The sequence below is a fragment of the Neomonachus schauinslandi genome, chromosome 7 (assembly GCF_002201575.2).
Source record: "Neomonachus schauinslandi chromosome 7, ASM220157v2, whole genome shotgun sequence".
Classification (NCBI taxonomy): Eukaryota; Metazoa; Chordata; class Mammalia; order Carnivora; family Phocidae; genus Neomonachus; species Neomonachus schauinslandi.
The window spans coordinates 92,001,168-92,025,429 of NC_058409.1; the positions used below are offsets into that span (position 1 = coordinate 92,001,168).

The 24,262-nt window shown below is 44.3% G+C and overlaps 1 protein-coding gene across 1 annotated transcript in view; it reads right to left on the reverse strand.

Annotated features, from left to right (window-relative positions):
- DOCK2 (dedicator of cytokinesis 2) overlaps positions 1-24,262 on the reverse strand; it is a 412,121-nt gene that overhangs the window by 83,805 nt on the left and 304,054 nt on the right. The window contains exons 28-29 of the mRNA XM_021698161.2: positions 5,559-5,657; positions 2,947-3,041 (exon numbers count right to left, since the gene is read on the reverse strand). Of these exons, the coding sequence (XP_021553836.1) occupies positions 2,947-3,041; positions 5,559-5,657 (194 nt within the window). The remainder of the gene's footprint in view (positions 1-2,946; positions 3,042-5,558; positions 5,658-24,262) is intronic.

Consider the following 24,262-nt stretch of genomic DNA (forward strand, 5'->3'; position numbering starts at 1 on the left):
TGCTCCCAGGCTTTGCGGTTTGGATAGAGGGAACAATTGCCTCCCAGTTGCAAAGTGAATCACATGACCCAAGCCTGATGAAATAGCAAATTTCACTTTCCTGGCCACAGAAATTTATAAATGGGCATGTAGCCTAAGCCAGAGCTTTAAAGATTAGCCTGGGGACACTTGTTCTACCTTTTCTTTCAACCCCTATTGGGCTTGCTAATTCAAGGCATATCTCTAGAATTTCTAGAGCCTATTTTCCCCACCACAAAGAGAGCAGCTGCCTGAGAATGAAGTCAACAAAAAAAGAGCAAAGATAGACATACAGATTTCTTACAACACTGTTTGAGCACCTAGATACATCCATGCCTGAAGATGTAACTCTGAGCTAATAAACTCTCTTTTTACTTAGGCAGATTTGAACTAGATTTCTTTAAAAATTCTAATCAGTAAATAGCTATTGGATACACAGAGTTCATTATATGTATTTATGAATGTCAGGCTTTGTGCTAGGAGCTGGAAACACAGAGATAAATTAGACATAGTGCTTGCCTTCAAGAAGCCCATTCTTTAGTGGCAGAAATAGTCATACGAAGATAAAATTATAGCACAGTGGAATAAGTGCCATAATATGGGCATGTATGGAAATACAGAGAAGAAAACACATTCTCCTACCATGAGAGAGTTTTAGAAGCATCCACAAAGGAGAGATGACAGGGTGAAGAATTTGAAGGATGCTTTCATGTTGAGTTTGGTCTAGAAGAGAGGAGAGCAATAGTTTATGCAAAGTCATAGAAAAATGAAATGGTAGATAACAGTGAATAGTTGAATATATCCAAAGCACAGGGTGAGTTGAAGAGGACTCACATGGGTGCTTCATGTATTTTGGCAAAACCTGAAGACATTATTGGTCAGCTGGCAAACAGTAAAAGGATTCACATACAGTTCAGGAGCTGACTACTACTGTAACACAAGACGACTGAACATTGACATAAGGTACTATCAGCTTCATAATTTGTTGAGCTCAGTGCACAATGAAAATGTGAATCTCCTCATTCAAAAATTATTAAGAATTTCAAGATGGCAAAAGGAGGGCATTAAAGCAAACGTGGAGCCTTTTAGAGTGCAGGGCCCTAGGCAACTGCACAGGGTACAGGCCCAGAAAGCTGGTCCTGACATAGGGGTAGGAAGGGGCCTGTCTCTGATTTGTCATGTGACCTGGGCCTAATTCCCACCAACACTTTAATCATTGCAAAATCCAGACTCCCATCTGTGTGATGTGAACATGGAGAATCAGGGCAAGGTTAGCCCAGATTGAGAATTCTGACATTTTGTTGCTGGGCTGATTTTTCTCCTCCCACCATAAGTTCTGTTGCACAGCAAGCCAGAAACTTCTTTCTGCCTTGACAAAACTCTTCTCCCCTTCACCAGCCCCTAAAGTTGGCCTCAAGAGTACTGCAGGTAAGCGAGTCTATCGAGTCACATGGCTAGGCACTTAGGCATCAAATTAGTGGAAGAACAGCTTTTCAGAGGACAGACGGTAAGGGATGGAGGCCACCCAGGACTGGAGTCAGCTCTTAGGCATACATGAGATAGAAATTCTCAGACTATATCCAATGACAAAATTATTAATACATAATGTTTATAGTCTTTGCTCTTTTCCTCCTACTAAGAAGAATTCTCCTTCTGCCTCTTCAACTTCTCTTCTTCCACCCTCTAGGAGTATTTCCATTTGCCAGCCAATTCTTGGTTTCTGGGATATAGAACAAAGGCAATAGGTAGAGAGAGACAAAACTTCTTGCCAGTGTAAAGTGAAGGGCCTTTCTTGGGGAGGATTAAAAATATACAAAGCCAGAGGGAAGTGAGAGAGGGAAAAAAAGGGGAAGGGGCCAAGAAGATTCAGCTTTAACGGAGTTTGTGGATAGGAATTGAGAATAGGGTTGTAAGAGAAATGTGGATAAAGCATGGGATGTGAGTGATACTGAGAGCCAGAGAAATGAAGAAAGGGAATATCAGAAAATACTGCTGAGTGTTATAATTTGAATTTCATTTTGATGAGATGATACTATTTGAGAGAAAGCATTAAAGACTGAAATTGCTTATAATTACTTTTATCTAATGTTGTGCTGGGTTATGTGGGATCTGAGTTATACTTGGGTTACACTGGAATCCTATGAGATGTTAACTGATATTATATATACACACAGAGACATACATATATGCACACCAAATGGTTCCACTAGCAAATACATTTGTGAAATTCTGTATCCTAAATCCTCCACTCAGAGAATCCCATCAGCATATTAAAGGCTCTAAGAAGTCCTGCAGCACAGAAATCTGTTCAAAACTGCATAATCCCATGCTTCCTAAACTTACTTTACTGTATGCCACAAAATATATTTTATTATTTTGAATAAATGTTAAAATACTATAATTTTAATAAGGCTGACCTACTGTCTCAAGAGTTTAGGGAAGACTTCACAAAGTATGTTCTTTTTTTTAAGATTTATTTATTTATTTTAGAGAGAGAGAAATAGAGAGTTGGGGGAGGGGCAGAGGGAGAGAGAGACTCCCAAGCACTCCCCACTGAGAGGGGAGCCTGATTCGGGGCTCAATCTCACTACCCTGAGATCATGATCTGAGCCAAAACCAAGAGTCAGAAGCTTAACTGACTGAGCCACACAGGTGCCCCACAAAGTATGTTATTTTAACTGGTATTTAAAGAATGGAGAAGGTGGGAGGTAGCCAGCTCAGTATATACAAAGTCATGAGGACTGACATATTTTTTAAAAAAGAAGATTCAAGATTGGTGTGGAGTGCCCTAGGGTTTAAAAGTAGAAAGAAAGACTCCGCTACACGTTTTCATCTAACCAGGGAGAAAGTATCCCCACCTTGTCTCCATGAGTGCTCTTTTAAGTGATTGCTGGGGTGATGCAGCTGTAGGGACAAGTGGCCGCTCACCTGTTCTGAACCATGCTCATGGCCATCCAGTCTCCAGGATACACATTTTTCCCAATGAGGTCCTTGAACATGATGAATGTCTCCATCAAGAAGTCCTGAAATTGTAAAGCAAAACACACCTGTCATCTTGTTTCATAGGAACTGACTGGAAGGACCCAGACCTTGTTGGCTGTTTAAATTTTTTCTTTATTATTTACTTTTAGAGGGGCAGAAAGGGAAAGGGCATTCATTAAATAAATCCAATGGAACCAATAGCAGTGGATTTTTAAATGGAAGCTTCACATTGGTTACCAGAAGACTGTTTCACAAATACAAGTGGAATGTGACTATGGGATGTGAAAACACTCTCAAAACAAAGCACTAGTAATTCTGTCTCTGGGAGGAAAGAAGTAAATGCATTTATTGATGTCACATTTTTATAATCATCTTCTCAAATATGTATTTAAGAAGGAAATATTCTACACTTTGTGAAGTCATCTCAGGTCATGTAGCAAACAGTTATTACCATGACCACCTAATTATCAGTACACTGTAAACACAGCTAGTTCATATATAACAGACACATCCATGGGCAGATTAGAGGAAATACAACTTCTCATTCGAAGAGGTTGAGAGTGGACCTCAACACACTCCAGCAGATACTGCAGCAGACCAAGCTTGTGCTCCATCTTTGGAGACTGCAAATTTAAGACAAATCCAGATAACCAAGACCAGGACCCCTGGCATGTGGACGCTCCTGAGCTGGAAGAAGCAAAATCATACTCTGTCTGCTTTCAGGAAAAGTTAAAATCCATAGGAAACCCATTCAGAGCTCTTTCCTTAAGCTAGTGGTTTTCAAATTATTTTAACAGCATAATTGTTTGTCCAAAGAAAATACTACTCAGAACCAAATATATAAAATAGGTAAAAATAGAATAGCTGTGGTTGACGTGTGTGTGTGTGTGTGTGTGTGTGTGTTTATGATAGAGGATAGTGAGGATGGGAGGAATATAATTTTAAAATCACTACTTTAAGCTAAATTGCAAAATTCTGGAAATGAGATTGGTTCCTTTTCAGCAATCTTTGCTTCTGGGGAAAATTACCTCAATGCTTTAAGTCCCAATTTCCACATCAGCAGAATGGGGATAACATCTAACGCAAAGAGTTACTATGAAAATTAAGTGCACACTGTCTAAAAGATGCTCAGCACAGAGCCTGGCCCACTGTAAGTCTCATTAAGTGCTGGATCATGACAATGGCGAGTATTGTTATTCACCCTTGATATCACCTGGGGAAATGCGGATATCATCACAGGCTCCTTCCCTTCAAATGGGAACAGAGAAGGCCTCCAGCTCATAGATGAAAAACCTAGCTTCTGAATGAGAAGCTATAGCATGCTCTAAGGATTAGGAGAGAAGTTCAAATCCTACTCTGCCACATACTTGCTATGTGGCCTTGAGCAAGCAGATTGTAGACTTGTAAAATGTGACCACTAATTCCTAGGTCATACTGTTGTGAGAATTAGCAACAGAGTATATATGTTCAATAAGTAAGAATTCCTTTTTCTATCTTTCTTCTCACCTTTCCTTCCACTGAGGATCAAAAATTAGGAATCTAATCTTTCTATTTCCATGCTCCATGACATAGATAACGTAGGGAAAAATCCTGGGTTATTTGGCTTTCCTTTTGTTTTATTTTTTGTGTATCCAGAAAAAGGTTACATTTCTTGCCAATGCTGATCCAGTGAGGACACCATCTCTCTGCTGAATGGCTGAAAGAGTAGGATACTGGCTTCCTAATAATTCCCTTTTTATGGGCCACTCTCTGAGATTGGGCCAATTTTAGTTCCCTTGGCCACTCCAAGGATAGCTGAAAGTGAGCCTCCGCAGCAGAATTCCTAATTCTAGTAGTAGTAAGGAGACAATGATGGACATGACCATGTTGAGGGCAAAGGGACTGCTATACCCCCAGGACAGCCTGGGCTGGGCTTTATGTTGATAAGTCATCTGCTACAGAGCTATGAACCTATAGGCCACAGTCCACATGCAGACTGTTCTGTAACAAATGAGTCCTGAGAGGCTAGAAGAGCAAGGGGGCTCAAAGGCCAACTTCCTCCATGTATTTGTGATCATAGTATAGAAATAGCTACCTTTTACTGAGCATTTAATATGTGAGAGCTACTGTGCTCTCATTAACCCCTTCCCCACACTATGACATAAATAATTTATCCCCACTTTACAGATGGGGAAACTGAGGCTTAAGAGAGGTAACTTGCCCATGATCACATAGCTTTCCAGTGACAAATCCTGGATGCAAATCCTAGACTGTGTGATTTTATCACTCATGCTCTTAAGCCCCCAAACGTCCATGATTCATCAACAAACATTTGTTGAGGCATATTTAGACTAGACATTCAGGTTTCATCTCTGACAGGGACTGAAGACATGTTTCAGGAGCGGTAAACACAAGCCTAAATGGAAAATAGAACTAGGGAATCACATGAACATGTTTGTAAACTAGAAACACATATACACAAGGTCCACTGGGACACCTTCTTGCGCTACACTCTTAAGAGCCAAGAGTGTAACATGCCTTCCCTACACTGCCCCCCACCCAGCATCGTGCTGACTCACCACAAGTTCAGAGCTGGTCTGGAAAGTCTCAATATAGAAGGAATAGTGCTGGTCACCCATCTGGTTTAAGATGGCTGTCATACATGCCACAAAGTGGCTCTGTAAGAAATAAAGAAAAAATGCCATGAAATAGTGGAGAGAGAACCATGAGATTGATCTTCCCCAATTCCTTGACTTCAGACTGGAAAACACCTCAACCATCTCAGGCAAGTATAAAAAGGCTTCCAAGGATGGAGAATCTCTGCTTACTGGATCAGCAAGTGAAACTTCCCTATGAGGAAATGGTTCCTTATGGCTCGTTTATGGGCTCGTTCTTCAAAAAGCATTTACTGAACACCTATTATGTGACTAGGACTGTAGTGGGAGCTCCAGGTATAGAAAAGAGAGCCTGATCCATCACTTCTCCAGCTGCTTGTACTTTGGGAAAAGGCCACTGCATTGGTGTCAGGAGATCTAGCCTGTATCAAGATCCTGGATGGGGAGCCTGGGTGGCTTAGTCATTAAGCGTCTGCCTTCAGCTCGGGTCAAGATCCCAGGGTCCTGGGATCAAGCCCAGCATCAGGCTCCCTGCTCCGCAAGAAGCCTGCTTCTCCCTCTGCCTGCCGCTCCCCCTGCTTGTGTTCCCTCTCTCACTGTGTCTCTCTCTGTCAAATAAAATCTTAAAAAAAGAGATCCAGGATATATTTGATTTTTTGATAAATAATTTTATATATCTAAGCCCCAGTTGTTTTATCTGTAAAGTGGGACAATAATCCACCCATATCTACCCCCAAATATGGATCAAAAGTCTCCTCTAATGCTTTGAATACAATGAATTTCTCTATAGAGGGATCCGTTGTTGGACCATCATGAATCAGCTAGTGAGAAGCCAGTAGCTACCAGGAACCAGCACTTGTTAAGGGTTTTGGAGGATAAAAGAGATGAGAAGAGGTGGTCCTTGCTCTTCAGGAGTTCATGATCTAGTTGGGAAAGGAAGATTAACATCCGTGAGGGAAAAGGTACAAGACCTTTGATCTGCCAAGCAGACCAAGTGTTAGAGGGATTCAAACAAGAAAGGAATCAATAAAAGGATGTGGAGAAGATGTGGGTCTGGAAGGCTCCAGGGGATCAGAGGAGCAAGAACCACATTCCTTCATGTACCAGAATACATCACACAGCCCTTTCTGCCTTCTCCCTCCCAAATCTTATCAGTCTATATCAGGGTACATTTTCTATTTAGGCTAGTGTCTGCAAGCAGCATTTAGGGATATCTACTCTGGAAACCTTGTAAAGGAGGTACCAACCATAAATCCACCAGGGGAGAGGAGCCAGGCAAGATTGTCTCCTGCAAGATTCCAATAGGGCTGCCATCTTGGTCAAAGGCAGTCCCACTAGGTTTGGTCAAGGGCAGGCTTGTGGAAGATGGTCTGCTCAATGTGATGCAGGCCTCTCCAGGGAACCCTACTGCTAAAGGGTGTCCAACAAAAGGCATACCAGAGAGGTGGGCCTGGAAATATTATGTGTGAACCAAGAAAATGGGTTTGGTATCACAAACTGCTATTTTTGTTTAAAAAATAATAATATACATATTTATATATATAATATACACACACACATATATATAAAGCACACATATGAAAAAATATATATGTATATAAAACACACATATGAAAAAAAATACATCTGCTTGTAGATTACTGCTCTACAGTTTAGTTACAGTGGTGGAGGAACAGCCTCACTGTCCCAAGAAGCTCCTTCTGTGTTCCTTCACAGGAAGTCTTTTGGATAACTGAATGTTCCTCAAGTTCACATTCCCAAAGGTAACTCCCAGAGATCAGGAGTCTCATTTGCTTTTAAAGGTTTTTTTTCCCAATTAGGATATTAGGAATAACATGCTTTCCCTGTCAGCAAGACCAGCATTATAATTCGTGGGGCTCAGAACAAAATGAAAATGAAGAGTCCTTGTTAAAAATTATTCAGAATTTCAAGACAGCCCCAGGTGCCATTCTAAGCACCAGGCCAGGTCATACACTCAGCAAGCCAGCCCTGCCTGCCGGTGGCCACCAGCGCGCTCACACTCCATAAATGTTTAGAGAACATGCAAAGCTGGCAGAAAGCGTAAAGCTGGGACTCTTGGGAGGAACAGTGAGGATGCTATGCTGATGGGGACCTGGAGCCTCTACACTGGGATGAACCGTCCTGGTCATCCAGGGAGGCAAAGCCTCTCCTGCTCAGACCCCCAGGGGGTGGTGATGAGTTTGTGAAGTTATTGGTTCTTTTCAAACCAGACAGAACACCACCATCGCTGTTAACTTAACCAGGTCCCTCTTAAACCATCGTGTATCCCTCTGGCCGGGCTGGATGGCAGAAAGGAGAAATCTTAGAGTTCGAGAGGTGTGTGTGTGTGTGCGTGTGTGTGCGTGTGTGTGTGCACACACACACACGTGTGTTTCCTCTACTCCCTCCATCTCTTCTCTCCTTTCCTCAAAGAATTCAGCCTGTGACCACTAGAGGTCTTTTCTTTTCACATGGTAGCTGCCGAGCAGTTTGTTCGGCTTTTTATTTATTCCTACGTGAGCAGACCCACTACACTTCTTGCATATAAACAGTGAAAATTACAACATAAAGGACCCATTATTCCTTCTTTTGGAGTAATTCTGCTGCTGGCCAAAGCCTGGCTCATTTTGCAAGGAAAAGGAGGACATCTCTGCAGGTAATTCTACTGCTTCAAGGTAAGAGATTTGGGTAGGTTTTATTTTTTGTGATCCATGATCTTCTAAGAGAAAATGCTATCGCCTCTTGGACAATAGTTTACTTTTAAAGCTTTGGCTTAAATGAGTCCTCCGATTGTGAGCGTGTGTGTGTGTGTGTGTGTGTGTGTGTGTGTGTGTGTGTGGTGGAAAATCTACCATTGTCAGAACTGCAGGATGCCCCAAATGCATAGATACGGAGTGCTTGTTATTTCCAATGGCTTGATTTGAATTTGAAGTGGGGGGGAAAAAAGCAAAAAACAAACCTCAGAGATCAAGTTGCTTGGAATTACCTTGAAAAGGCTGCATTGTCTTAAGCCTTGTTTAGAGAAACTTCCATGCTTCATTTTAAAAGAAAATAAAAGGGGAAAGGGTCCTAGTCCCCATCTAGAGAAAGTGACCATTTTATGAAAGAAACCACTATTTTTTATAAGGACCTGCTCAGTGTGTCAGAGTCCACCAGCCAATCAAAATTACTTTTACCAGCTTGTTCATTTCTTCCTTCTAACTACCACATAGAAAAATCCAGCTCAGTGCCTTACAGCACGATTTGTAGTGCAATGTGACTGAAGTTTGGACAAGTTGCCTGCATTTGGCTGTTAATGAAAAAGGACAGTGTTTTACATCTGTCTGGAAGAACCCCTTTTTTCCTACTCTGGTGTCTAGCCCACCTTAGCACCAAATCTGTCAGAAATCACACTGATGTGATCGATTGATTAGTGAAATGGCATGAGACGCAAGCAGCAGGTTCGTATTCAGAAAAGGCTCCTTTCTGTCATTTATATTAAAAAACAAATAACAAAGCAAAAAAAAAAAAAACCCTCTTTGTCACATAACGAGAGAATGATAGAATAACATTATGCCTCTCTGACGTTTATCCTTTTTTCAGTATTATCTTCAACATGGCAATCCACCTTTTGCTTCCTGCCGCCTTCCCTTTCTATGAGTTTGAGACCTTACTTCTATATCCACCATGTTTTAAATGTTTAGAAAGAGACAGAGGAATGGGGAGGGGGGGAGTTGCACTAGCAACTCAGACACTCCTCACATTGACGTTGCTCAAACTTTATAGCGTAGGAGCCAAATCTCCCAGTCCTGTCGGCAACATGGACAAGCCTGAGTACTGCATGGGGGACAGTAGGGTGGAGGGGTCCCCTGCAGTCCAGGCTGGTGAGAATCCCCTCTTCCCATCCCGGGCAGAAACCGTATAGGTGACATATATTTACTATCAAGGCATGAGGCAGCCACTCATCCATAGCCAAGCAGCATGCCGGGTGCCTGGATGGGAAATTGCTTCTTAAAACAGAATACCATGGGGACCTGCATCTTAAATCCCGGAGAGAAATTGTATCTGAGACACTGGCACAAACCAGGCAGAGTCACCTCGGCCCCGTTCGGGGCGGTTTAAAATGTAGCTAATGAATCACAGCATGAAGAGACACGGTTTGAAACTAGGTCAAACGTGTAAAAATAAGTGCAATCATCGCAGGCACTTGGCTGATGAGGGGCTACTTAACGCCTTGAGTGGCAGGGCTTATTTGCCACATAGAACCCTCTTCAGCGATCCGCGAAAATCAGTCCTCTTAATTAATTCAGCGCATCAGTATGGAGAGAGGTCTCGCACACCTGGGAGAGCACTGAAGCTCCAAAGGAAAACAGCCAGGGTCTCTTCACTGTGAGATGGCAAAAGAGAAAAGAGAAACCCAGTATCCTGTGATTAATATTCATTAGCTGGGATACTAGGTGATTAGGATCAGGAGAGTAGCCCTCCCCTAATCATTCGGCTCCTTTGCATAAAAAAAAAAATCATCATCATATCCTCATATTGATAAGGCCAATAGTTGGGTGCACGTCACCCAACTTAAACATATCTATTTAACCACCTCTAAGGCAAACACACCTACACACACACACACACACACACACACACACAGTCAAGACCTCAGCAGTGCTGAGTGGACCAGGAAGAGGCAATCGGTTTGCCCTGCCTTGAAAACCAAGCAACCAAGGGGGAGAGGGGCCTGGTTGCTGCAGATGCGTCCCCTACTCACCTGAAATTGTGGGAGGGATGAGCTCACAGAAGGAGAGAAGCAGCTAACTTTGGGAGCTTGCTACCTAAATGCCAACATTACTACGCGATACCAGCTGGTGACATGTTGCTATAGTAACTTCAAATAATGTGCAGGGCCAAAATAAAATAAAATATAGAAAGCGCCAAGGAGAGGAGATGAAGGAAAGTTTTCATATCGAGGGAGGCTCATAAGGAGATGAAAAGTTCTATCTCTCAGGCCATTTATCTCCTTGGGAGACTAAGAGTGGCCAAATGCCATCCTCAGGTGGCTTCTCCATTCACCCCCATGTCTGCCATATGGTTATGTAACAGATTTAATTCTTGAGTGGAATTGGCACTGTCTGTGTGGTGGATCCAGGACCGGAAGTGGGAGGCTCTTGTGCTAGGAAAAACAGGGACTCTAAAACCCCTTTATCTTAGAGCTTTGTCAGGTACTCGGAATTCTAGTGTGTAGTGATCTTTGGGGAAACCAGTGTATTGTTCTGTCTTAGCAACCATCACGTTCTGGACACTGCGCTGGGTGTCAGGGTGCACCAGTGAGTGGGATGGAGAAGGCTGGGCTCCAAAGAGTTTACACCTGGTTCCACCAGGATGTAGAATGTCAGAGTGGGGGCCTCGGAGTCAGCCAGTCCGAGTTCAAATCTTATCACTCTCTTCCTCGTTGTGTGACCTTGGGCAGAGTCTTGTGCCTCAGTGTCCTCATCTGTAAAAGGGGATAGAAATGTTCCTTACTTCATACGGGGTGGGTGAGGATTAAATCAAAAAGCACTTAGAACATAGAAAGACCTTGATAATTATCAGCTATTATTATTGTTGTCATAGTTGCTGACTGTGATCCAGAGAAACTATGCAGATTAGCTCATTGAAATTCCTGACCTGGGTGAGGGAAATGATGACATCACCTACCTATGACTGGCTGTGGACACATCAAGTGCTCCCAATCACAGCTCAGTGCCGTTTGACTCTGAACGTGCCTTGGTTAACAACATGCCCAAAGTCCAGCTGTTAAGTAAATCAAATGTGAGCCTCTTGGACCAGGGCATGCTGGGAGGTTTCTTTTATCTGGGGACAATTGCAGGCAGGTGGGAAGAGTGACAACAGTGCCCAAATTGTTCAAAAGTGTGAAATACAACTGTCTTCATCAAAAACTTACTCCCCCAGCTGTTTGGCTCTAGGATGTCTCTGTGTGCAGTGGTGTTCTTTGGTTCCCCAGGGATCCTGCTGTGTGATAGAGTAAACCAAGTCACCCTCTTTCAGGGGCAGCTTCCTGATGGGCACAGATCCCAGGGTTTCATGTGGCCTGCTCCATGTCAAAGGCACAACATCACAGGAAAACAGAAAAGTGCCACTTGGATGCTGTATATTCTGGATACGCTCTGACATATTCCATCCTTACAACATGACAACTCTTGTAGACTTAGCTGCGTGCACCCCTGTCTGGTGCTGTGGGCATTAATGATGGCTCAACTACCCAGCATCACTAGGGCCAGAACTACAGGTGTCTCCTCTGAGAGTGAGCAGGAAGGGAGGAGTAAACAAGGCTGCTTTGAATCAAGGCTGGAAGAGGAGACAATTGGTAACATATACTTCCTTTGAAACTAACACATTCTGATTCTTGTTGGAGCCTCTGCATGTGGCTCTGTGGTGTGAGGTCACTTTAAATCTTCCAAAGGATAGGGGCGCCTGGGTGGCTCAGTTGGTTAAGCATCTGCCTTCGGCTCAGGTCATGATCCCAGGGTCCTGGGATCGAGCCCCGCATCGGGCTCCCTGCTCGGCGGGAGGCCTGCTTCTCCCTCTCCCACTCCCCCTGCTTGTGTTCCCTCTCTCACTGTGTCTCTCTCTGTCAAATAAATAAATAAAATATTAAAAAAAATAATAAAGTAAATCTTCCAAAGGATACAATGGGATCCCAAGGGGAGATGGAAAGCAAGGAAATTCCATTCATTCATTCTTTGTGTTCAGGACTCTACGTTCATCATGTCACTGACTCATCTCAACAACCTCATGACGTCAACTTTATGCCCATTTTACAGATGAGGAAAGTGAAATGTATGGACGTTAGGCAGCTTGCCTAGACAGACATTTAGTATATGATGGGCCAGGAGTTAAAATCTGGATCTTTCTGACTCCAAAACCTGTGTTCTTTTCATAAATCCACTGTGTCTCCCATGTCAGCACTGTCAGCTCCACCTGGAGAGAGATTTTTGTCCACTTATACATTGCTCTATCACCAGAATCTAGAATTGAACTTCCACTTAGTGTGGGCTCAGTAAATATGTGTTAGATGAGGGATTGAATTTATTATAGTATTCCCCATCTCTAAATGAATATTACAGGGACCACTCCAACCTCCACACACAAACTCTGAAAAGTTAAGTTCATGTATAGACCATCTTTGCCTTAAGAGAGTTCAGAAATGAAAGAATTTTTGTTCTGCTTCTGAGTGTACTCTATCTTAAATTATATTTGACCAAGCCAGAGTGAGATCATTCTTTCACACATTCCTTAATTCAACAAATATTTATTGAGCACCTATTATGTTCCAGGCTTGGTTCTAGTTGCAGGGGATACGACCAGGAATGAAAGTAACAAAAGTTGTTCTTAATGAGCTCTCATCCCCATTGGACAGAGGGCCAGGGATGGGGAAACATACTAGAAGCGAGTGAGTACACAAGTAAGATTATTTTAGGCAGTAATATCTGCTACTAATGACATACCACCAAGGAATGAGATAAGGATGGAGTGGGAAAGAAACCATTTTCAATAGGGGAGACAAAGGCAGCCTCTTAGAGAGTTGGCATTTGAGTGGAGATCTGAATAATGAGAGTCAGTCATGCAAAACTATGGCAGAACAGCATTCCAGGGCAATTGAACAGCAGATTCACTGACCCTGAGGGGGGAATATGCTTGGAATGCTGGAGGATCTAAAAGAAGGCCAGCATAGCTAGAAAGTATGAAATGAGGGAAGACACTATATAAGATGAGGTCAGAGAGACAGGCAGGGGCCAAATCCTGTGAGCCCTTGGGGGTCAGGGGCAGGAGTTTGGCTTTTCCTCCAAGTGCAAAAGGAGGCCATTGACTTGGGTTTTAAAAAGCTTTCTCTTGCTGCTGTATGTTTCCAGAACCCCTCTTTAAAGAGGCGGTTTCCACGTCTTACCACAGAAGCCCATCTCCAAGACACCGTACTGGACTTGTTCCCAGGGTCATGAGTCTGTGAAAAGCGCAAATTATGTTTTCAATGGTGACTCTTCCTTATTCGTCGTAGTGTCACCACTCTTCAGCAAATGCTTCTCACTAAATGACTATTTTATAGCAGACTCTGTCCCTCCTTGGGCAGGCAAGAGAGTGGACTCTGGTTTTATGCGGATCCTATCGGTCTTCAAGCTTAGTGGGCTCATCTCCCTGTTATTCAGAGCTGAATGGAGAGGAGCCTGCTCCAGTGGCTCCCAGTCTCTGATTAAAGCCATTCGCATCTGTGGGACCTGAGAAACCTGCTTGCCAGGAAGGGGCTATCATTCAGGACACCCCAGTTTTTAACTGAACAAAAGGCGATTTTTCTAAACACTTCTAATAGCATTTGTGGAGGTGTGGGTGGGGAAGTTCACAAATGCCATTGTAAGAAGAATAGTTTCAGAAACAAGGATTTATTCTCAGCACATATACCAGTGATGGTCCCCCAATCTGCACCAAATGCCTCAGGAAAGGCTGTGGAAAAAAGTCTCTTTGGAGTCCTGGACAATATGGTATTGTCCTCAGCTCACTTTTCCCTGGGTAATAGCAAAGCCAGGAGCATCACTGGGATGTGGGCTCTGGACGAGTATTCTAAGCAGCCCTCGCCTTCTCTTGCAAACATTTGCATCAAGTTTAAGTAGGACACCAAGATCAACCTTCAACAGAAAAAGTATCACAAAGGGATATTATGTTTCAGGCAGAAGGCACTGCGGGCTACAGGACAACAAGAACTATCACTTAAAGTGCTAAGTGTGTATCAGGCAGCATGCTAAGCCCTTTATTTATCCATCAGTGAGGACTTTTTATAGGGTTGTGGCAAGGGAAGAAAAGAACTGGAAGAAGGAGAAGGTAATATTAGTTGGACATCTATGAGTCAGACACTGTGCAAAAAAGTATCCTGATGGTCACCACCACCACCAGTTCTTGAGCACTTACTATGGGCCATACCCTATATATGCTTTATCTCATTTAATCCTCCCAACATCCAGGCGATCTTGATAAAACCATGTGGACTTTACAGATCAAAACCGAGAAGCAGAGAGGTGACATGACTTGCCTAGATCAGCTTGACCCCAGAAGGCTATTGTTTTAGAAACATGATGTAATCTTAGTAATAGGAAAATTAACCTCAAAGTATAATGAAGAAAGGAAAAGCACACAACATTTTACCTTACTGGGCTCCTGCCTAACTAGCCTTGAATACAGAGAACATTCAATATTCCACTCAATTCAATAAAGGTCTCGAATATGAAGAAACATTCTAGAAATGTCTTGTGCCTATACAGATAGGGAGGGATGATGGAGGGATGAATGGATGGGTGTGCAGAGCTAGCTTGGCAGGTTATATAGGGAGATAGACCAGTTGATATGGGTAGACACACAGCTACATAGACAGGCCCAGCTCTCTTAACGACTGTGCTCTATGGTTTATGAGTCTCCCATGATTTTAGTCTCAACTGAAGATAACTGCTCCATTTTCTGCATTGCTTAGGGTGTTAAGGCCAAGAAGGATTCAGAGTGGAACATCAATGCCACATACTAGGAAATTTATCTGGTTTCCCAGAAGCAGCTTTCCTGGAAGCACTGGACAGGGCATCCTAAGTCCTGGGAGCAAATGCCAGTTCTCTTCAACATGCCCTGGAACTCTGGACAAGTTGCTTGATCTCCCTGGCCCTGCTTGTCTCATCTCTGAAACAGGGATACTAGTACTATGTATAGCCCTGCTGTGAGGATGAAGTCGAAGGCAGGTGCAGGGCTCCTGTGTAGAGCCTGGCTCACCAGAGGCACTCAGAAAGCTGTCTTGCAATGCTCAGCCTCAGCCCTCTTTCTGGTTCACCAGAACAGTTTGTTGATCAGCTGGGGAAGTGTGGAGTTAGCTTTTGGTTGACTTGTGGAGGATGATTTAAACCTCCCTGTGGACCTGGAGAACTGCATTGCGGATGATGATTTATACAATCTCTCCCTGCCCTTTCTTTCCCTTTACAAAGCCTCCACATTTGAAAGAGAGGAGGGGAGGCAGACAAATATGTTCACAGACAACCAGGCAGCCAGGAAAGAGGGTTTTCAGGAGGGGTGATTATTTTGTGGATAAAAGGATTGCTTTAGTTTACCCCTTGTGTTTACTTGAAGGAAGTAGAGTGAAGAAGGTCTCTGTCTCACAATTGTGTTTTAAACTTCAAGCCCAACTTTCCAACCAGGAGTCTCCTAACACCTCCCCAACCTCCTCCAAATGGTTCTAGTTGACCCTGCTGCAAGTGACCTGCTGGTCCCAGCATGTTCCGCTCCTTGGATCCAAGTATGATAATAATGGACTGGGTGTGTGTGGAGGAGGCCTCTTTGCAACACCTTGATTGCTCAGCTCCACAGTGCTCAACTGAAGCAATGACATACTGATGTGTAATTCTTAATCCACATTAGGGAAGGATTTTTCTCCTTTCCCAGACAGTTGTTCACTCCTCACTCCCAATTAATCAATCAGTTAGCAAATATTTACTCAGCAGCTACTATCTATAAGGAGCTATATCACATACTTACTACACACTGAAGGTCTCAGGGTATAGGAAAGAATATCCCTCTCTCTCTCTCTCTCTCTCTCTCTCAATCTATCCATCACTATAGTAATTCTCAACTAGGGCAATCTGTCATAACTGGGGGAAAGGGGAAGGTTGCTACTGACATCTATTGCTTAAAGGCCAGGGATGCTGCTAAACATCCTGCAGTATACAGGCTGGCCCCAACAACAAAGACTGATCCAGCTCAAAATGTCACTAGTGCTGAAGTTGAGAAACTGATCTGTAGAGAGATATACGTTGTGATGCCGGATGACAGGTGCCAAATGAGTGCTACAAGGAAAGTTTTCTCTAGGCTTGTAAGAAGTGGGAATGACCTTTGTGGGTTGTGATGTTCAGGGAAAATTTCACAGAGAACGTGGGGGTTTGAGGAACTAAGTGATTGAAAGAGATTAAGATAAAAGTGGGAAAGGACATCTTAGATCTATAATAGAAAATACATTTCATTTTATAATTTGGCTAATTTGATTGATTGATAGTAAATGCCTAAAGAGCTGTGTGGGAAATGATTCTAAGGCCAAGTCCTAGCTCAACAGGTAAGAGTGTGTTGATTGATTAGTGATGTCTGCTCTAGGCAAGGGAGGGGGAGGGAGAGTGGAGATGCTGAGAAATTGCTGTCCCACTTTTGTATGTGGAACAGGATGAGGAAAGACGCAGAGGTGGAATGAGCAGAGTGTTTTGGTACAGCAGAAGTTCATAGAGGGAGATCTCGAGAGAGATTCGGAGGGACAGACTGGAAGGGCCTTGAATGCCAGGCTGAAGGCTTTGAACCTCCACCTGCAGGTAATGGGATGTCACGCAGGCACCTGCCTACTGGGTTGCCTTCAGGCCAGTTCTGCTGACAAGGTCTTGAGAATGAAAGAAAGCCACCAAAAATCCTTGCTCTTCATTTCTATAAAGAGAGTACTATTTCATCTGTTAACAGTAAAAACTGGCAGAATCATCATGCTCTGGCTTTTATGAAGCTGATTCCAATGATGAAAAAAAATCCTATGAAGCTGAACTCAGAGATAACTGTTTGAAAAGCTGACTCCAAGGGTTCACATTAATGAGCTCCTGTAAAGCCCTTTTGGATAGAGCATTCCTTCTGATGTCGTTTGTGTGCAAAAAAAAAAAAAGCCTCAAGGAAGAGGGGGCAGAACGGAGTGGAAGACCATTCGTGGGGCTCAGGTTCCAGCTGACCTCCTGATGAGGACACTGCACTGCCCACTGATCTTGTGTTTCCTGTTAGCCCCCAGCTCCCCCGACAGGCTGGCTCCTTAGGCCGTTTCCTTTCTGCCCTGGCAATGATACCTCATTGATTTATTGGTTTGCAATTTTCCAAATGACATCATAGTCCATTTTTTTTTTCATTCTTTCCCTTTGCTCACCTCCCTCCTTTTAAATTCCCATTTGTCCCACTTCTACTTCCCTGTCCTTTGGAATGGTAACAACACCTTCCAATTACTCCTCTGCAGTCTGCATTAGCTGCCTGCTGACTCCCTCTCCCCGTCATCATTAATAAAGGTGACACTGCAGCTTGGCATGAGTGCAGGTCCTCCCCCACCTGCTCCACCCCTCCCCCCTTGGAGCAGAAGGCTCCCCAGCCACAGAGCCCCTGCCTTTAATGCTTTCTTCCGGTACCCAGCTCCCACCCCTGTGTTCTAATCCACACTCAATTAAAGAAAGATTAAGTGACACAATAAAAATGCCATCGGGAGAGCTGGCCTGGTGGCGCCCAGATATCAGATCAACTTACTACAACCCCATATCTACAAATTCTATCTAGAAAAGAAAAAAAAAGATGTCACAGTTGTCTGGGCTGATTTGTTCTTTAAAACCCCTGCTGACTCTATCACCCTGGCAAGCCTGGAGAAATCCTAGCAAAATTCTAACCAATGTTAAAGTTTAGAATTAGAGAGATGATGGGGAGGGTGATCCTTGGGAGTCCTTGCAAGCCAGTCTTCTTGCAGCACAAATGGGGAAGCCATGGACCAGAAAGGTTGGGTGGTTTCCCCATGGTCACACAGCCGCTGAAAGTGGCAGGGCTGGTGCTAGAACCCAGCTGTTCTGACCAGAGTGTTAAATCAAATATACCATTCTTCACTGCCTCCAAATGCTGGCCCCTGACCTCCAAGTTCCCTACAAATAAAGTGACGGTTCTTTTCCTATCTCAGCCAAGGGGTTGTCCTGATACCTAGAATAAATGGACCTCAATTAAAAACTAAGGCTGATGCTTGAGATGCACATGCTTTATCTTCCTCATCACATAGGTTTCCCGATTTGGGCAAGAACAAGCCATTGAGCACAAATTTCATCTTTCAAAAAAATTGAATGGGTGTCTATTACCACCATTCATCCTTTCTTTGATCGAGTACGTTCTGTGCCCAGCATCAAAATCTGGTTAAGAACATCAAATTAAGAAACCAAACGATTGATCACTGAAGTCACTCTGCATAATGAAAATTGTCTGAACGTGCCTCAGGGCAGGAACAGGGTGGGATGTGGGAGGCTTTGCTTATGACATTTTGCTCTGAGATCCTCAAACTGGCAGTCCGTGGCACTCACACGGTGCACAGAAATGCTTTGTTGGGCTGGCATGGTGTTTTTAAAACATGTGACTTGTGTGTCAGTGAGACTCAAACAAAAAATAAAAAAAATAACAATAAAAAATAAAACATTTGACTTTTTGGTCAACATTTAAAAAACATCAGCTTTTCCATAAAGTTTTGAATTGTCAGCTTCTCTTGGCTACTTGGAAGATCCAGAGATACCATTCTGCATTCCCATATGGCAGCACTGGGAGCTACCTCCTGATGTGAACAGGGCCTATGAGGGGTGGACATGCACTTACCAGGTCTCCCAGGCCTGGCCTCATTCTACGGTGACCTACGCTTCCTGGTTTGCCGGGGACTTGTCTGGTTTTCGCACTGAATCCCGTGTCCCAGGAAACTGCTCTTACCGGGACAGTTGGTCACTCCACCTTGTTCTTTTATGTACTTGCTTGGTCCCTATGGGCACATGTATGGCCTCTTCCTCACCACTTCCTTCGAGCCCACATGTCTCCCCAGAATGACATCCAAGGCTGCCCAGCATCTGAATCCTGCTTCTCCTCACCTCCCCAACCAACATGCCAAAATTCTCTCTGCTCCCTTGGCATCTGCACAAGCTAAGGATGCCTTCTTTAACACACCATGAAGTCCAATTCATTTTTCAAGACCCATGCAAATGCCATTCCCTCCTCCAGGAAGCCTTCTCTGATTCCACCTTATGCTCTTCTGCCCCAGACAGAGCTAGGTACAGCCCTCCTCTGCTACAATAATTCTTTCTCCTTATATGCATCACCATTAATACAGCATCAAGGGAATAGACTTTGGAGGTGGCCTTCCTAAAGACACAGAGCTTTATTGCAAACTGAAAACCAGTTTCAAAGCTGAAAACAAATATGTGCCTCTATTCCATGGCAATATTTTTTTTTAAGATTTTATTTATTCATGAGAGAGAGAGGCAGAGGGAGAAGCAGGCTACCTGTGGAGCAGCAAGCCTGATGTGGGACTTGATCCCAGGACCCTGGGATCATGACCTGAGTCGAAGGCAGACGCTTAACCGTCTGAGCCACCCAGGTGCCCCTTCCATGGCAATATTTAACATCCCAAAGTCTAAGAACATCTGGGGGTCCTGAACATTGACATCCAACTCTCCTTCTGCTTGTAACATGGAATCTTAATCATATGTCCATGTGTCTGTGTTCTCCACTAGCCCCAGAGGTACTCAAGCACAGGGACCTTCTTCCATATCCTGTATCCTCAATGCCTGGCTCGTGGAAAGTGCTCAGTAAAAGGTTTTTCAAATGAGTGAGAGAGTGAGTGAGACAACTCCCATCAAAGAGATCGGGGAGACTATCTCATTTGCTATGATTTTAAAGAAAAAAAGGTCTTCTTGGGGTGCCTGAGTGGTGCAGTCAGTTGAGCATCTGACTCTTAATTTCAACTCAGGTCATGATCTCAGGTTGTGAGATGGAGCCCTGTGTTGGGTTCTGCGCTCAGCGCGGAGTCTGCTTAAGGCTCTCTTTCCCTTTCCCTCTGCCCCCCCCCCAACTCTCTCTCAAAAATAAATAAACAAATATTTAAAAAGAAAAGAAAAAAAGGTCTTCTTAACTGTCCTAGTGCCCACAGGGCCTCTGTTTCTTAGCTGATTGCCCTGAGTCATATTCCAAGCTAGGACAACCAACCTATGATTGGGGTCAAGCTGTCATTCTTTTAGACATTTATCTTAAGATCATAAGATTACAAAATGTTGACAGCTTTAGGGTCTTTTCTGATCAATAAAGAGAATTCCAGGAGTCCAGCTTCCTACTGGACGTTTCCCCTGGCACAGGCCATAGGTAGCTCATCATAAACCTGTCTAACAACATCCCTCCCTCTAGAGCTTCTCTCCCTCCTCCCTATGTGCTCCTTCTCAGGACCACTCTCAGCTCAAGACAATAGTCCAGCCATAGACCTTGATTCTGATCTCTCTCTCCGCTCTCTCCTCCCCCTCCCGCTCCATCCCATAAATCACCAAACCTCAGGGATTTAGAAATTTGTCTTGAATGTGCTTATTCTCTGTGCTCCCTCTCACTGCCCTAATTGAAGCTACCATCACTGCCACCTGGAGTATTGCAACATTCTCCTAAGTGGACACTCCCTCCAGCTCTGCCCCCTCTAATCTCCATACTGCAGTCGGAGTGCGGTCTTACTAAAATGGAAATGAGACTATCTCTCACTCCTACTTAAAATCCTCAATGGATCCCACTGACTCAGAGGGTAAAAATCCAAACTTCTTAGCACAGGATGCAATTCCCTGCATGATCTGCAACTCCCTGCATGATCCCTAACTTCATTTCTTCCACTCATCCTACCTGCTCCTTTAAACTCTACCATCAGGCCACACGGAATTTGTCCCAATTCCCATCCAACTCACTTATCCAGATCATATTCCTCTCATCTCTGACTGCCTGTCCACATGATGTTCCCAGCCTCAGAACACTCGAGCACACACACACACACACACACACACACACACACACACACACACACACACCCCTTTCAACTATTTGCTATGGGATGCCTCGTGGGGGGGAGTGTTATATAGATTAAGTATGAATACATCCACAAGGGGATAATGCAGTGCTCACAGAATAAGTGCTCAATAGATGGTTACAACTAAGAGTACAGGCATGCCACATTGCTAATTTTTCAATGGTTGTAAGGGAAAGCTACACAGAAACAGCTAAGATTTGGGCTCTTCAACTCTGAGTCATGTCAAGTCCCCCAAAAAGATTGACTGTACATATTTGCAGTCCCCATATCTTTAACATGCAGCATCCAGTGAAACTGACATTATGTCATGATTAAGACAATAAATGTTAATCGTACTGAACCAAGCCACTAATTTTGCTCCTACCATAATGGGATTATACATTTCATTTTGGAATTTTAAAGCCCTTATAACTTCACAGGATCATCTGTCACATGCTATCATTTCAAGAATGGCAGGATGTTATTGTAAAGGAAAACATCCCTGCCCTTGTGGTGTCAGATGTTCCCCAGGGCCCCCCTCTCCACCCACCGCCCCCAGGTCTCTTTTAAGTCTCTGAAGTTCTGGTTGGTGGCAGAGCATGAAGATGCCTTTCCAGTGAATAGCCTGTGTTTCTGGAATCCTTCTCTTGGACAGGACCCATGTGGGTTGTCACCTTCACAGCTGGTTAGAACAGGAGGCACATGGAAAGTGGGAGCTAAGAGGTCTGAATTCTATCTAGTCCTAACTTTGCTGTCAATGATTTGGGTAATCTTGGGCAAGTATCTTAACCTGCAGAGGTCCCAATTTCCACATCTGTAAAATAATGAAGAGGCCTATGGTTCCAAATTCTGAAAGTCTGTGATTGGTCCCTGAAATTAGAGAGATTGAAGAATAGGTTCCTTCCTTTTTTGTTCTTTGGATGACGTTATGCTGGGAAGTTGTGGTTCCCAAACTTTGCTGCACATTAGAATTACTTGGTATCCCGTTCCCCAGGCATCAGGATTTTTAATGCTCCCTGGGTGATTTCTGATGTGCAGCAAACTTTCAGAACCTCTGGTCTTAAGGAGTCAATATGGCTCAATAGACGAGAATGAGGTAGGCCACCCTGATTCCAGACTGGTCAGCTGTCATAAATAAGCTGCTCGACCCCTACAATCTCACTTTTCCTCACTTCTAAACTCAGAAGGTTTTTGCTATCAGTAAGTGAGGTAAGGCACAGACGCCTAGTGCCTTGCTACTCACAGCACGGTTCATTGACCAGCAAGAGCAGGGGCACCTGGGAACGTGTTGGGAATGAAGACTCTCAGGCCCCCCTCCAGACTGGATGAATCAGAATCTGACTCCCAGGTAGGCAGTTCTCAAACACTGAAGTTTGAGAAGCGCTGCTCTAGCACTCAGTGCTGTTCAGTAAAAGGTACCTTTTGTAACTTGCCCATCAATCCTCCGCTTTCATCCACTAACCATTCATCAACACCCGCACAGTGTGTGGGGGGTGGGATGCTGGGCCCCTAGCACAGTGACTGGCACAGAGCTGGGCTGCAAACAAATGTTTGGCCATTTGATGAATGGCTACAGAAGGGACTCGGACCTGCCTCCTCCTCTCAAGGAGCTCACGGTCCATGAAGAAAATTTAGACCTGAACTCCAATATCCAGAACAGAGTAATAGTTAATGAACGATGAAGGCTCCCCTTTATTTGTACACTTGCTTTGTGGCAGATATATGCTAAGCAATTTTCCTACATTATCTCTTTGAATTCCCACAACGACACTGAGGATAAATACTATTATCATCTGCCTTTTACAAATGAGAAAGCTTTGGTGCAGAGAAGAAAAGTGGCTTGTCCAAAGCAACACCCAACTAGTATGTGGCCCTGACAAGATGTGAAGTTGGGGCAGCCGTAGCCTGATCCACTCTGCAGCACTGCCGCTGCTAGGGACAATTTCTGGCTTAATAACTTTGGCTGCAGCCATTTCAAGGGCAGCCCCATCCCCAGGTGCTGTGGGAGAGGTAGCAGGAGGCCCCGCAGGCAGACATGCTGCCAGGTTTCTATGCACTGCAGAAGAGCTGGCCGGAGGGCTGAGAGCTCCCGCAGCCTGCTTGTCTGACACAGCCCACCACGTCAAGCTGTCCCTCTCCCTGGCCTCTCTCCTGCCACTTGGACATTTTACTTGCAAATACATTTGGCAGATGATGCCAGCCTTCTCAATGACAAGCCCAGGCAACAGAAAGAAAACTCGTTGTCTGCGCTTGGGAATAGGAGCAAAACCACTTTCTGAAAATCACATGATGAGTTGCAGGGGCGAGGGGTTCCAAGCCAGGGGTCCTGAGCTCTAGGCTCAGGAGAAGTTGTGAACAAAGACAGGTCCAGGGTCACCAGGGACAAAAAGGTATAATGTAATTCCCCTGGGTCTTCTTCACCAAATAGAAGAGCTCCCTAAAAATGTGCATCTAAATCATGTTTTGGTCAATATAATTTTATCATTCAATATGAGATGGTGGCTGGCATAGTAATTAATTGAAATATTTATTTGTGCTTCAACCTTCCTGTAACTTCCCCTCCCTTTTCCCTCCCCTCTCCCTGCCATTTCCATAAGGGTAGCCAGGACTTTTGTTCCCTCTCTTGGAGGAGTGTTCTCAGTGTGAACCAGCAGCATCAGTTTCACCTGGAACCTTGTTTGAAATGCACATTCTCAGGCCCCACCCCAGTCCTGCTGAATCAGAACCTTGGGAGCAGGCCCAGTGATCTCTGTTTAACAAGCCTTCTAAGGGGCTCTGATGGGCCCTAACATTCAAGAATCATTGCCTTAGGGGCCGCCGCCTCCCGGGCCACCCCGGCCTCGCCTGGCCCCTCCGCCTCCTCCGGGCCACTCAGCCTCACCCCCTTCCCTCCCACCGCGATGGGGGCTGCACGAAAATTAAAAAAAGAAAAAGAAAAAAAAAAAAAAAAGAATCATTGCCTTAGGGGCGCCTGGGTGGCTCAGTCGTTAAGCGTCTGCCTTTGGCTCAGGTCATGATCCCAGGGTCCTGGGATCGAGCCCCACGTCGGGCTCCCTGCTCTGCG